The sequence below is a fragment of the Tachypleus tridentatus genome, chromosome 8 (genome assembly GCF_004210375.1).
Source record: "Tachypleus tridentatus isolate NWPU-2018 chromosome 8, ASM421037v1, whole genome shotgun sequence".
Classification (NCBI taxonomy): Eukaryota; Metazoa; Arthropoda; class Merostomata; order Xiphosura; family Limulidae; genus Tachypleus; species Tachypleus tridentatus.
Window position 1 is genome coordinate 27066346 of NC_134832.1, and position 14528 is coordinate 27080873.

The window sequence follows — 14528 nt, forward strand, 5'->3', positions numbered from 1 at the left end:
AATTTAACAGTGTAAGACTAGAGGGAAGGCAGCTAGTCATCACCACCCAGCGCCAACTCTTGGGCTACTCTTTTACCAACGAATAGTGGGATTGACTGTCACATTATAACATCCTCACGGCTGAAAGGGCAAGCATGTTTGGCGCAACGGGGATGCAAACCCGCAATCCTCAGATTACGAGTCGCACGCCTTAACACGCTTGGCCATGCCGGGCCCGGCAGTACTTAACAAGGATAGCTGTTATGTTAGAGAGGTATAGTACTGTATAGGAAAAAATTATGCAAGAACTCCACACTGAGTTTCATATTTTCTACTCTCTCTGGTAACATTATTTCACTCTTTCTCTTCCAATTGGAACTATTAACCTAACAGATATGGATACTCAGTATTAGTATCATTTCTTCCTGTGCAAATTTTCCCTGTAACTTGCATATCACATATTTGAGTGAGCCACAAAAAATTTATTTTCCATTAATCAAGTAATGAATGTTTGTATCACCTGCTAATTTTGTACCCAATATTAATTTTAAAAAATGTTATTTTTCAAAAACTATCTACTATATCTCACAATTAATTTATTTCTTGTAAGTACATTTCCTGTACAAAAAAGGGTTCTTAAGCAAGATGATCATCATTCACATATGTTCAAGTGTCATTTTTATTTCATGGTTAGCTAGATAAAAGTTAACATTTTCTTGATTTCTTTCATCACGGGTGTTAAGAAAACTATGTTCTTCAGTGAGATATTTTTTCACTGATAACAAAATAAAGAAAGTTTCATGTATTATCTGATAAAAAATTATTTTTATTGTTTAGTGTTCAATGAAATAGAAATTTCTACTTATAATATCTTTTTACCAAAATTTCAAATAAAAAAATTACACATATAAATAGTATGCTTTTATACAAATAAACAACTGCTTAACAGTTTTGTACCAAACCGTATTCTTTAACCTTTTGCAAATATAGTGCAAATACTTAATGTGTGCAAATGTGTAGACAAATTCATGTATATTTTACTAAGCCCATAGTGAAAGAGTTAACAGATTAAGGTTACTTACAAACTTTATGCAGTTCTTGGCAGTAATCATTCATATATCATTAATATTCAAAATTATGGTGGCCAAAAGCTTAACTACTGGTTTTATGTGACAGGTTCTTCACCAGCAAACCTATAATGTTTATGTAAACCAAAATGAGTACTGTATCTTTACATTTAAGTAAACAATAATTAATACAGTTATATTAATAACTGTAAATACAAGAGAATATGTAATTTAAGTTTTTCTCTCACTTTTTCTAAACACCTTTCATTACCTGCTGTAATTTGCATGGAGAACTTTTTATTGTTTTCATAATATATAGGAAATGAAATGAAGCAGTGTTGATTTGTTGACAAAGATATAAGTGCTAACATTTTCTTTCAGTACAAGTCAGAACAAAAGGAACTAGACTTCACAAGAAGAAAGATAAAGAATATTAGAAGAGAATGCAACACAGATGTATTGTTGACAATATCAACAACTACATGTTTCCTTACTGAAGTGTAATTCTGCATACATATTCCTAAAAAATGAATTTCTTGATTTATCTCTTCAATAAACATGTTAGAATGAAAAGAAGTTAGTATAACAGCCATGTACAAGAAATTAAGCAACTTTGTTAAAGTTACTTTTTATCATTTACACTATTGTATAAAGGCAGTAATTAGAACTTTTAGAAAATGGATAACAGCCTTTTAATTATATTATTACTTATTACAGATAAGATTTTAAACCATTTTAATTACATGTACTCTACTATCTAATAAATTCATAAAGTTTAATTTCAATATAGCCATATACATGCATTAAAATTTTAACTTTCTTAGAGGAAATGAGCTTTCATTTAAGTTTCAAAGAAATAGTTTTGTCACTTCAAAATATTTATTAAGCTCTAACAGCAAAGCTTGAAAGTAAAAATACTGATGCTTCTATACAATCCATAAATTATATACACAAATTCTTTTGTTATAAAAGTACATTATTTCAGAAACATGAAAAGGAATTCAGTACCTTGAAAGTAATTAATTTGGGTTTGAATCAATAATATTTTTGGTAAAGGTACAAACAAAAGCCATACATTTCTATATTCATGTTCTTTAATATAAACAATAGCACTGTTTAATGTGCTTATCGTATAAAATTAATTTTTTTTATGAAGTTTAAGAAAAAAATTACACACATTACACTTCAATGTAGTTCAATGTGCTGGGTCATTTTATGAAAAAAAAAAAAAGAAATTAGAACTTATCAGGATTAGATATCACAGTTACAGGTACGTAACTGCAAAGCACCAAATGTAAAGGAAAAGAGAAATTGTTACATTTAAGTTAAAAAATCTTGTTTAATAGCTAAGTATTACAAAGTTTCTAGGATGTAGCTATAAAAGAAATATTTATCTAACAATTATTAAATCACTTCCTACAGAGTCCTAGTATTTCTATCAAGTTTAGTACATTTGTTCCAAACAGACTATGTCATTTTAATACAAATTTTATTTTTTTATTCTTTTTTTTTTTAATCACTGATATATAAGAATTCAAATAAAGTATAGATACTGTTGACCGCGATAATGGGAACAATAAAACACAACTAAAAATATTAGTTTTTAATCAGAGCATTAAATTATTCCTACAGCCATGAAATTCATATTTAGTTTTCAACAACATTTGCAAACTTAAAATATACACATATGTATGTTGTTTAATTAAACACTCACATGTAGTGAAGAATATTTGATAATTCTTACTATTCCTTAAAGTACCAGATTTATGTAAGTTACATAACTGTAAATACCCCTTAAAAACTTTACAGTAATTTGGTCATCCATGTATTCTCTATAGATTCTTATGAAAAAAAATTATTACAACCAATTGAAAAAAGTATACACACATATTTTTGTGTGTAATACACATACCAGAGTGTAACACATGGATACCTTTAGACTTTGACATATTTCTTTACAGAAAACGTTTTTGGTAGATGTTTATCGGTAGAGTAATATCAGAAATAAAAATGCATTACAATTTTACATTACAGTTTTCTGCTCAGTGACCCTAACCTATACTTATAAAACCATGGACCAAACAGTTGTACATTTCATGGTTAATAACTTCAGAATTGCTAAATATAAGGTAATTCTATACACAGAAATATGGTTGTTTTTCACTGAGTAATAGCAAAGAAAAAATGTAACAGTGGTATGCCAACCACATTACATTTGCCATATCCAATGCTGATGAGGCCTTTCATTTAATGATTTACACTATAATTGAAAACTCAAGTTAAGATCATCTCGCTAGATATTTTTTATCCACATCTTATCCTGACAGACTATAAAAAGGTATACTGCTTTTGTAAACAAGTTTATGCAATTTTTTATTTTAGTATGATAAAAAAAATTTAAAAAGCACATTCTGAAGAAAATTTACCATAACTGTTGTATGGAACAAGTTAATAATACCTTTGAACATTCAAGCATCTCACATGTATTGAGTTCCTTTGACTTTATTTTGTGCATTTGGGAACTATCAAAATAAGTTGGTGGCACAACAGAAACTCTTTTAAGTAACCTGAGATAATGTATGATAAGGTTTACTTTGCATAAATCATTATAGTCATATGATACTGAAATAACCAACAAATGAGTAATAACTATAAATATGAGTAGTTACCCATACTGAATAGTTAATAATAATTTCCGGTTTAAATAAAAATAACTTATACCAGAAAGATATGAAAAGTACTTCATATAATTTGAGAAACTTCACCAAAATATCTTTTAACCTATGCCAGTTACATGTTCTTATAAAATACCAAAATTGTGAAAAAAAAAAAAGTATTCATGAGTTTTACAGTTGTACTGGCTGAAGTTATAAATAATGATTTTTTTTAAAATATGTACACTAACTAATAACATTAATAGAAGTGTCATCTAATAGTAACTTAGATTTTTTTTGTCATAGCAATAACTTAAATTTGGTATAGCACAGAATCCACAAAATGCTAGAAAAGATTCTTCTCATGTAAAGGCAGTGAATTTGTGGCATATGCAATATTCAAGTCAGCAGTGACTTGAATCAAACATGTCAAACCAAACAGAGAAAATCATTTCAGTATATACCTACACCTCAAAAAACAAGCTTAAACAACTTGTTTTTCATTCTCTGCTAACTAGAAAACAAAATAATATTATAGATACAGGAGATTATTAATCAAACATTTGTAACTAAGCCTAAATAATCTCAAGAGTTCAAAGCTGACCAAGATCCAATGACTGTGATAGCAAAAAAAAATTAAATAACTAAAATATTCTACTCATATTTACAAAAGCCCAACTTCTGCCTACATAATGTTCCCCACACTATTACAATATTGGAATAACAAAAGATTCAAGTACCACATGTGACCCACTCTACCATCAGTACTGAAAAGGATGAAATGCAACTCAGACCCAATCATGTTTCCAATCATTCATTGTTCATGCTCTACAGTTTTAGAACCACTGAATAAGTGCTTTCCTCCTTGCATCTGAAATAAGCAGTTTTTGTACTGGTTTTTAACTACTGTTTAGTAGTCTAGATTATGTTTATTGTACTGTATAGCCATGTAGCATAATCATGACCATTCTTGAAAGATAAATCTAATACAACACAGACTGATACTGTTTACTTTATACGGTTTGCAACAACAGTTGTTCCTTGCAGTTGAGGTATTGTCTTCTTCGTTGCTATTAGTAAAAGACTGATAAACAGTCAGTTAAAAAAATCAAAACAAAGAACGCTCTTTTTTTAATATTCCTGCTACACAGTCACTCACTATCAAGACCCTTTGAAATATGGGTAATTCTTGTTCTTACTCTACATATTCCAAATTAATTGTAATGTAACATTTTTGCATATTATAGTTCGTGAATTCACTTGATACATTATATCAGTCGTACATGTCATGTGAAAATAAATGTAACATTTTAGAAAAGTGTTTGGAAGTTTAATAGTTGGATACAAAACATTAACATTTTCCTTACTTGAAAAATTCACTTCTAATATACACTTCTCTCTCCATAGACTTAATACTTATTACCACTGCAAAACATTTTTGAGCACATACAAGGTTTTGAATGAAACCATCCTTACAAGTTAATAAGTGCAGTGGTGTAGTTATGATGTGTAGAAGTTTTGTTCCAAGCACTTCTTGCAGTGACATGAGGTATTAGCTGTTTATTCTGTGGTAAGGAGAGTATCATTTCTGAAACCACGTCAGTAAAATGAAGTTCTACTTTATAAAAATGACTGATAGAGATATATAAAGTACATTACATAAAGTAAAAAAAAAAACCTAAATATTTTTTATTTATAAAATATTGATGTTTTTATTTACAAATATATATATCTTTTTCATAAAAAAGGGCCAATATGATATTACTTGCATTTTATTTAAGGAAGTACATAATTTACTTGCTATTAATTTGCACTTTATGTTACTGAATTACACAAGAAAAAGGCATTTTCTAACTACAAGTTGTTTTTTTTACCTACTGTTTAAAATTCTAAATTATCCAAAATTTAATAAATAACATCATCATTATTAGAAATAGAATTGTACAATAAATGTTGGTTCATAGTTTTCATTGTGCTTATAAATCGTGGTTGCTTAGTTATATTTCCAGTCCCAAAAATTATACTGAAGTTTATTACTACTTTCACATTTTATATGAGAGAATTGCCATAATAATATTCCACATATCCATAACTGTCACATATTATTCCTAAATCTTTATATTAGCATCAAAAACATGCTGCACACAATAAAGCATCAAAAGCTAATCAAAATGAAATATTTTTCATCAGATATTATAATCAGGTCTACCTGAAGGGTGAAACCAAAGGATCCATTTTTTCTTTCAACAATAATAGTTCTACGTCTTTTGTCTTCTTCAGGTTGGGTAATAATTACTCTGTCCTTCTGAACACGTTCCAAGATTTGATACTAACGAAAAATGACAGAAAACTGTACTAGTTTGCAAAAAAACAGTAGTATTCTTTTCACTTGTTTTGGTCCACACACAAAAAACAACTTAACCACAAAGTTATTTTTATAATAAATAGTAAGTAAAATTTTAAAAATGTTAAAAGTTAAGAATGTTAATAGTAATGAAAGCAAAATTCCTGAAAGTGTAAATTACAAAAAATAAAGTATCACATGTATTGAGTTGAATAAGTAATTAAACAGAACTCTCAGCTTTATTATTCTAACTTATTACAAGCTTTTGGTATAACCAGCCATGTGAAAGTACATACAGTTCTCTTCCTAGTCAGAATGTGTGTAATGAACAGAATTGGGGTTGGCTCTTTGGTCCTTAATTAAGCTTTGATAACTCAAATGGTAAGAGAATTGGTCTCAAAAGTATTCATATGAACCAGAAATCTTAAGTCACAAACATAATGTTAAAAGATCTGCACTGACTAGAGCTTGAATCAGAATCTGGAACCCTCAGATCACACAACTACTGTGAGATCAACATTCCATGAACTGAGCTACCACAAACAAATGAAGCATATGACCCCCATCCTTACTGTTACACATGCAGTTTTGCACTGCATACTTGTCAGGCAAAGTGAACAGTTTCTAGATCAACTATTTATCAAATATACCTGGAAAAAAAAACTATGTGAATATCACCCTTTATTACATTGAATGAAACTTTAATATTCCACGTAGTAGCATTAAATTTAGTGTTCTAATGCTGTTACTGACTTCATAGTCACTGCCAATATGAAATATATTTATATTTTGAGAAATATAAATGTCAAGCTGTCTTTAGAATACATTTTTACTTCAAGTGGATTTCTCATCGTCACTAAAGGATAAATATTTTTATTATAAAAATTAGTAGTTTGGTGTCAAATGTGTAAAACATGGTTTGGTTGTTTTAAATGAAAAAATATCAAAGGAGTATCTAACTATATGTCTATATATTTAAATTGTCATGCTCTGTATCTCCTGAATGATTAATACAGAAAATAAATTACATAACAAAATGCTTATTTTCAAGAATAAATTACAGATAAATTATTCAGTTCCTAAAATTTCATATTGATATTAACATCAATCCAAGAAAAAACAAAGAATTAAGAATACAAACATTTCTTCTTGTGAGGGGATTTTATACAAAAAATTAAACTTCCAGTGTCAACTGACTGAAATAAATATTTTAAAGTTAGGTGTACGAATGTAAATAAGGCAAGAAGCAAAGACAAGAACGTAGCTGGTGTATATACATTCATGTACGTGCATACACACACACACACACGTTTTTCATGTTGGTTCTATATATTTTTTTCTTTTAATACTTTTTATAGAAGTGACAATTGTTCAAGAACACTTTCTTCTGCAGCACTCGTTTTACATGTTCAGTAAAATGACAAGAAATGTTGGAAAATCCCTGCAGCGACTTACCACAGCTGAGTGTTCTAATATGCTGGATACACCTATTATATTGAAAATCACAACTTTTGGCCAACAGTGCATTGTATTTGGATTCCTTTGTTATTTTTGTTATTCAAATATAAACAATGGAGTGACAAAAGAAAGTTGTAAATGGCCCACTAGACAATCCTATTGCACATACACTCTGATCCAAGGGATTGAACTTACTGCACAATTTGTATCTATTCATCACCATTTTCAGGTAAATTACTGTTGAATGATTTCAACAAGCATCTGTTAGTTCTTAATAATACTAGCTACCAAGTAAGTTTCTGAGGAACCATAAGTTGATTAGAAAGTTACAAATTAAGCTACTTATTATAAGCATTTAAGCTGTATGTCAAAGTGATGAGATTCTAATATTGCATTTGCCTGAATCTAATGCACCTCCTGAATATAATGCATTCACAATTTTGAATAACTCTTTATTTAACATATCAGTTGTACAAAATGTATTTAATAGTTTCTTAATACAGTAAACCATCAATGTATTAAGCATTTTTGAAAATCTTTGTTTGAAGTTTTTTTACTTGTTAATTTGCCAAATTTTAATGAAAGTTTATAAGTGGTAACACATTAAGCCAAATATTAATCTTCACATATCTCTCTGTCATTCTAAGAATTGTTGCTACCATCATATTTATTGGATTTGCTTCATTCTCTTCCAATTTCCATTGCACGTCATCATCTGTCCTATTTGTTGCATTGAATATGCAACATTTTTTGATACCTTTAATAATGCATTAACAGCTTTCAGTGGTAGCTTCTAGTAAAATGCTCAACAAAATTGGCTGTACATAAATATAATGCACAATCGATTTTTCTGGGAGGTCTTGGAAGAAAAAATTGTGCATTATATCTGGACAAACAACGTTTTGGGGCAATATGGAAACTGCTGGACCATCTCAGTTTTTCTATCCTCTAAACTATCAATAAATAAATATAAAATCTTAATGACAGCTCTTATCATTTATATACTTATCAACCTCATTTAAATTTACCACCTCCACAATATCCAAAGGCTAACAACTCTGTTAAATAAATAACACTGTCTTAGCTGAAGATAACTTCTACTCTTCCAACATTTATATCTGTATTTTTAGTCCTACTATTCTCATTGTTAAGTATGTTAAATAGCAAAAAAAAAGTTTTATAATTGTGCAGTTGAAAAGTTCTTTCTTGACCATTGCTGTACCAGACTTAGACTTCATATTGTCATATTTTAAATGTTTATTTTTTGTTATAACCAAACCTGAGTTACCAAAAAAAGAATTAAAAAAAAAGAGAAAATGCATGTTTGTATTGTGAATAATAATGTTTAAAGCTGGTAAAAGAATGTGACAACAGTGTAGGATAAAACTTCATATTACTTTGTGTGTGTTTATGCTAATTCTTTACAGCTCTTGCAATACATTTTGAGAGAAAAAAATAAAATTAGTTTGATCAATGTGCATGTGCAGTGTCCAGTTAGAAAGTTCTTTCTTAACCACTGCTGTAAAAAAACTTAAATTAGTATATTAAAAACTACAAACAAGTTTAATACACATGACAACACATTGAACAGTGCAACTAAATCTAAATCACTTAATTTATTGAAAATGTGTTATATTGCTAGTTGTACAGCAAAACTAAGTTTAGGGTTCATTTATGAACATACTGATTAGAAGTCAAAAAGAGATAAATATATCCATACACATAATGAGTTTGAACTCAGGACAAACTTACCCTGAATGGTTCAGAGAATAGCTACTGGTATAATTCCTGAAGAGTTATTCTACAGGGCTAGATTACAATAACTTATTTTCTAATAAGAAAAGATAATATAGGAGGTGAACTTATTCAGTTTATAAATTGTGAGTTTCATAAGATAAAGGTCTGATTTCTTTATTATGTATTCTGAAAATAACAGAATAAGGCACAAGTTTACTATCTGAAGAAAAACAGATCAGTCCTCAGTTATTACAGTTTCAATGTAATTTTCCTAACAACATCCTTAGCTTATGAAGTATGTTGCCATTGGCATAAGTGGAAGCTGGCATTTCATAAGATTTCCTGATAAATAAAGAGTAGTTTAAAATGTTTATATATTTTTTTAAAGACATGTGTGTAAGTGTGTGCAATTACATTGCTAGTGGATGAAATGGTCCCTTATTGTCCATACATACGAGTAAAATTATGTGGAATAAACTAGTTAAAAAGACTGTGGGTTAACTTGGTGACAGAAAGAACATTTTTATGCAAGGAAATCGATATGGATTAATGTTATAAACAGAGATTCCAGGTTAGGTTCTTTTCTACTTCTTATTTTTATTAGTGACACTAGTCAATGAATTATCAGCAAACTGATTAAGTTTTAGATTATAATTAATTATATTTAAAAACTACTTAAATTTTCCTAATCTATTTAGACTACTTTTGTAAGTTGGTTGATACCCAGCAGATGTTTTTTAACCTTAACACAGTTAAGGTTATGTGAATGATGATTATAACCCAGACTCTAAAGCCTTGTACTTTTACACAATGTGCATTAAACAAAAAGGATCCTAAATTTACATAGGGGAAGAAAAATCTATAATGTGCTAGTTATATCTTATTTGGAAAATTACATTCAATTTTTGGTCACAAAGAATATTATGTTGTTGGAGACGGTTCAACAGAGCACAACCCGAATGATTTAAATTTTCTTAAATTACTATATGGGGATAAATTGGCTTTAATAATGTTTTCTTTATTTTGGAGAAAAGTGGGATATACAAGGTAGATAATTAAGGTTTTATGATTGTTAAAGTTCTGGATTCCCTACATCCAAGTAACATTTTGAGAAAAACTTGAAGGAAGTACAACAAGAGGACATCACCTTAATGATAGCAAGACAGAAAACACATAAATGACTTCATATTAATATCATGTGACTTTCCTAATAGAGTAATATGCCAATAGAACAGTTTGCTTTCATATGTGGTAAAAAGAGAAGGTTTGATGAATTGTTTTTATACTTTATAGATCACAATTACATATATGTCAGATTCCACAATATCATTTCATTTAGGCAATACATGGGCCACCTAGAATAGCAAAAGAAAATGTCTAATTGACCCAACAGGGTCACTAGAACTTTTATGCAATTTTACTGATTTATCATGTAACCAAAGATGCATTTTTATGATTTTTTCCCCAAGCCCATAGTTGTGTTTTTGTCTCATAAAAGTATCATCTTTAATTTGGTCTTCCAAATGGAGCCTCTAGCTTTCTGGGGATTCCTGACTGATTTTTAAACATTACAGGAAATCTTTGAAATGCCTGAAATTAAAAAAAAGAAGGTTATTAAAACCTGCAATAATGGTGGGATCAATCCAAACAAAGTGTGATGCAAATTTATATCTCAATGGAGAAATACCTTCTGATTAGAAGTAAAACAGTAATATCAAGTCACATTATTTTTGTGTTTATTTGATTAATATAACTATTATTCACATTACAAGACTGATATAATCAAAAACTGCGGTTTTCATTTGGTGTCTCACGTAATGTTACACATACATGCACGTACACATTTACAATTGTCTTTCTTTAAACAAATTTACACATGTGACTGATAAGATGGAATTAACATATACACATAAGTATATTCATAATCGTACATCCTTGGCGCGGACTAGTTAAACCTCCTAAGGATCACTTAGTATCCCTTGAAAAATTTTGCTAATTTCGGACCATAAAGTCAGAACGTATTTTTACTTTTTCTTTTTGTACAAACCTGTGAAGACTCAAGAAAAGGGGAATGGTGATAGTGATGGTGACGTCGGCAGTGTTTCTTCAAATGTTTCTTCGTAGGCTTTGGAGATGCCATTCCATCACCAACAAACATAACTCCTACAGAAATGACAGACCTCAAAAACAGAGTAGGTTAGCACTAATAGTGGTACTAGTATTAGTAATAAGACGTTGACTTTGTTCGTGTAGGCTTAGAATTTACATCTTTCTTGTTAAAACTTGCAAAAATTATGGTGAAATTCCAGAAAACAAATCGACAAGTAAACAAACTTTTATAATATTTTCAATAGTATTAATGAAGTGTCGATTTTATTACAAAAGTCTCAGAGTCTGACTCACTCGAAAATTTACATATCAAATTCCAAACGTATTAACAAGCACCATTCATAGAACCTCAGCGTTCGGTAAACTAGAATTGCTAGATCCATCGACCGGAGACTGTTTGCAATAAGTATAGTTATACAGTTTTTAGCTTTCGCTAATTATAAGTATTTTCTATAATTTTACATCTTGCCTAACAATTTTGGTTATAAATACATAAATTTATTTTTAAAATAAATAGTTTAAAATTTATGTTTGGAATAAGAATGACGTAATACAGAGCGCAAGAAGCGAAAAGACAAGAGGGAGAATAGGGGGACGGAACTGAATATTATAAAAGATCTTGCGCATGCTCTTCTATTTTGACTGCCGCTAACCAAAATGGCAGGAGCACCTAGAAAAGATTTACGCAGCATGGAAATAAAGACCAAGTCAATCGAGCAAACATTAATTCCATTAGTATCTCAGGTAAGAAATTTAGTTATACTACATACATATTAATTCTTTTTCAACTGCTACATTCTTACAGTGCATTTTGTACAGAGTTTTAATCCACACATGTCTTTAGAAGCGGTACAAACACATGTATTAAAAGACGGTCAGTATGGGCTCTCAACATCTCTCTCCATTGACTCTGTGATCTCTACTTATAAATTCTTTAACAAATAATTTTCCAGTTATATATGACGGTTACTTATTATAACGTATATTGTCCAATTTGATAGATCCTGTTTTATTTTATTGTCACCTTAACTAGACCGTCATCTAAAACATCTGGAACGATCCAAGTTTAATCGCATGGTGATCTTTTTTCTTCTAAGCTTATGAATTAATAATATTATGCTTCATTAAGTGGATATTAATACATTTTTGACAACAAACAATAAGAAACATTCGAACCTTTCGACAAGCACTGAATGACAGAAATATAATTTTTATTGTAAGACGCAAAGCTACACATTGAGGGCTATATATACTTTGCCCACCACTAGTATTGACACTTGTTTTTTAGCGTTATAAGTCTCCAGACTATACCACTGGAGGAGGCTAGAAATACAGAATAAGTCTAGAACGAAAGGAACTGTAGTAAAATGATATTGAAGAATATATACATGTGTGTGTACATACACACACATATAAGTATTTTATGAATAAAAACGAAAGAAACGAAATATCTCCTAAATAGTAATTTTAAAGATGAAACAAACATAAAGCTCATTTAAAAATACCATCTTTCGGAATTTTGAGTAACATACATTTAACTGCTATATAATTGTATGATTAAAACGTGACAATAAGGGAAACTCATATTTGCAATGAGATGTCTTTTTTAATTAAATAAAATATTTTTAAATATGATAACTTTTTCGTATTCTAATAGTACGTTATACAGCCAGTCATTAGTACATGATATTAGTAATTATAAACTTAATCAAATTAAAGCAAGGATTCATTTAGTGGTTTTGTATGAACCACCTTTTCAGCCTCTAATTTTATGAGAAACGTATCTGAGATGTTTTCTTATTTCACGTAAAAATATTACACGTGTCTTGTTTATTTATACTCATCACAAGTTTGATTTTTTTGTACTTTATTTTAAATACGAATGTACTTTTGTCTGTAGTGAGGCACAATGCTACACAATGAGCTATTTGTGTTCTGCCCACCACGGGTAACAAAACTCGGTTTCTAGCGTCCGCAGATATACCGCTGTTCCACTGGGGGCAATAGGAAGGTCGCCAATAACAATCTTATATTTATTATTTCTTATATAATCCTTAGCATATAATAGCTAGCTTTTAACTTAGGACTTTATACCCCTATTAGATAACAGCACCTTTTAAAACTCGTACCATTACCAATAGAAAAGCTTTAACTGTGTTTTTTTTCTATTGGAGCAAAGCTACATTGGGCTATCTGCTGTGTCCATTGTGAGGAACAGAACCCTAAGTCACTCGAAGGCTATCTTCGCTAGCCGTTCCAAATTTAGCAGTATAAGACCAGAGGGAAGGCAAGTAGTCATCACCACCCACCGCCACGTCTTGGGGCTACTCTTTTACCAACAACTAGTGGGATTGACCATCACTTATAACACCCCCACGATTGAAAGGGCGATCATGTTTGATGTGACGGGAATATTCGAGTCTATGACTCTCAGATTGCAAATCGAGCGCCCAAGCCACCTGGCCATGCCGGGCCAAAAGGAAGGACTAATTTTAAAGCGATTAAGTGTTCAAAAGTTTTCGGAATGAAAAGAACGAAGAGACATTTGTTTAAATTTCGAACGAATATTATTGTTAATTAGAAACATTTAGTATGTAACATAGATAAGCTCTACAAACTGATGTAGATACTTAGTTGAGTGTATTTCTTATATCTTTGTATAGATAGGATTACTTGAGAATAACGTTTATATTTATTTGAATAAGTATGTATATTTGTATGTATAGAAACATGAAGAAAATTAACACAGTTTAATAAACGTAACACTAGTCAGATGGGTAGACCTGAACGTTATGTACACTTTAATATGTTTTTTGTTTTTGTTTTTTTTGGGGGAAGGACTGGTTTTAAATACGTATTTAGTTTTGTAGTTTTTGAAAATAGTATTTACGGAGATGACAAAAAGAGTAAAATAAAAGTTATAATTAAGTTTTTTTCCTGTACAGCTCGGAAAACCTGTAGTGTTCATTTTGTCGGTTTCAGTTTCAAATTGAAAAACTAAACGGTTATCCATTAAAATTATTATCTCGGCATGGTCAGGTGGGTTAAGGCGTGCGACTCGTAATCTGAGGGTCGCGGGTTCGCATCCCCGGCGCACCAAACATGCTCGCCTATTCAGCCGTGGGGGCGTTATGTAACGGTCAATCCCACTATTCGTTGGTAAAAGAGTAGCCCAAGAGT

The 14528-nt window shown here is 30.2% G+C and overlaps 2 protein-coding genes across 7 annotated transcripts in view; one reads left to right on the top strand and one right to left on the bottom strand.

Moving 5' to 3' along the window:
• LOC143222030 (uncharacterized) overlaps positions 1-11614 on the bottom strand; it is a 33812-nt gene extending 22198 nt beyond the window's left edge. For all 3 annotated transcript variants that reach the window (XR_013011922.1, XM_076447852.1, XM_076447853.1), the window contains exons 1-2: positions 11287-11614; positions 5910-6029 (exon numbers count right to left, since the gene is read on the bottom strand). Coding sequence is in view for 2 of the 3 variants with exons in the window: in XM_076447852.1 (XP_076303967.1) it covers positions 5910-6029; positions 11287-11397 (231 nt within the window). In the remaining variant the exon portion in view is untranslated. The remainder of the gene's footprint in view (positions 1-5909; positions 6030-11286) is intronic.
• Positions 11615-11940: 326 nt separating this feature from the next.
• LOC143222029 (alpha-catulin-like) overlaps positions 11941-14528 on the top strand; it is a 145747-nt gene continuing 143159 nt past the window's right edge. For 2 of the 4 annotated variants that reach the window (XM_076447847.1, XM_076447848.1), the window contains exon 1: positions 11957-12092. In XM_076447847.1, the coding sequence (XP_076303962.1) occupies positions 12006-12092 (87 nt within the window). In that variant the 5' untranslated portion in view covers positions 11957-12005. Of the gene's footprint in view, positions 12093-14528 lie in introns of all 4 variants that reach the window. The other 2 variants (XM_076447851.1, XM_076447850.1) reach the window with 2 other exon arrangements.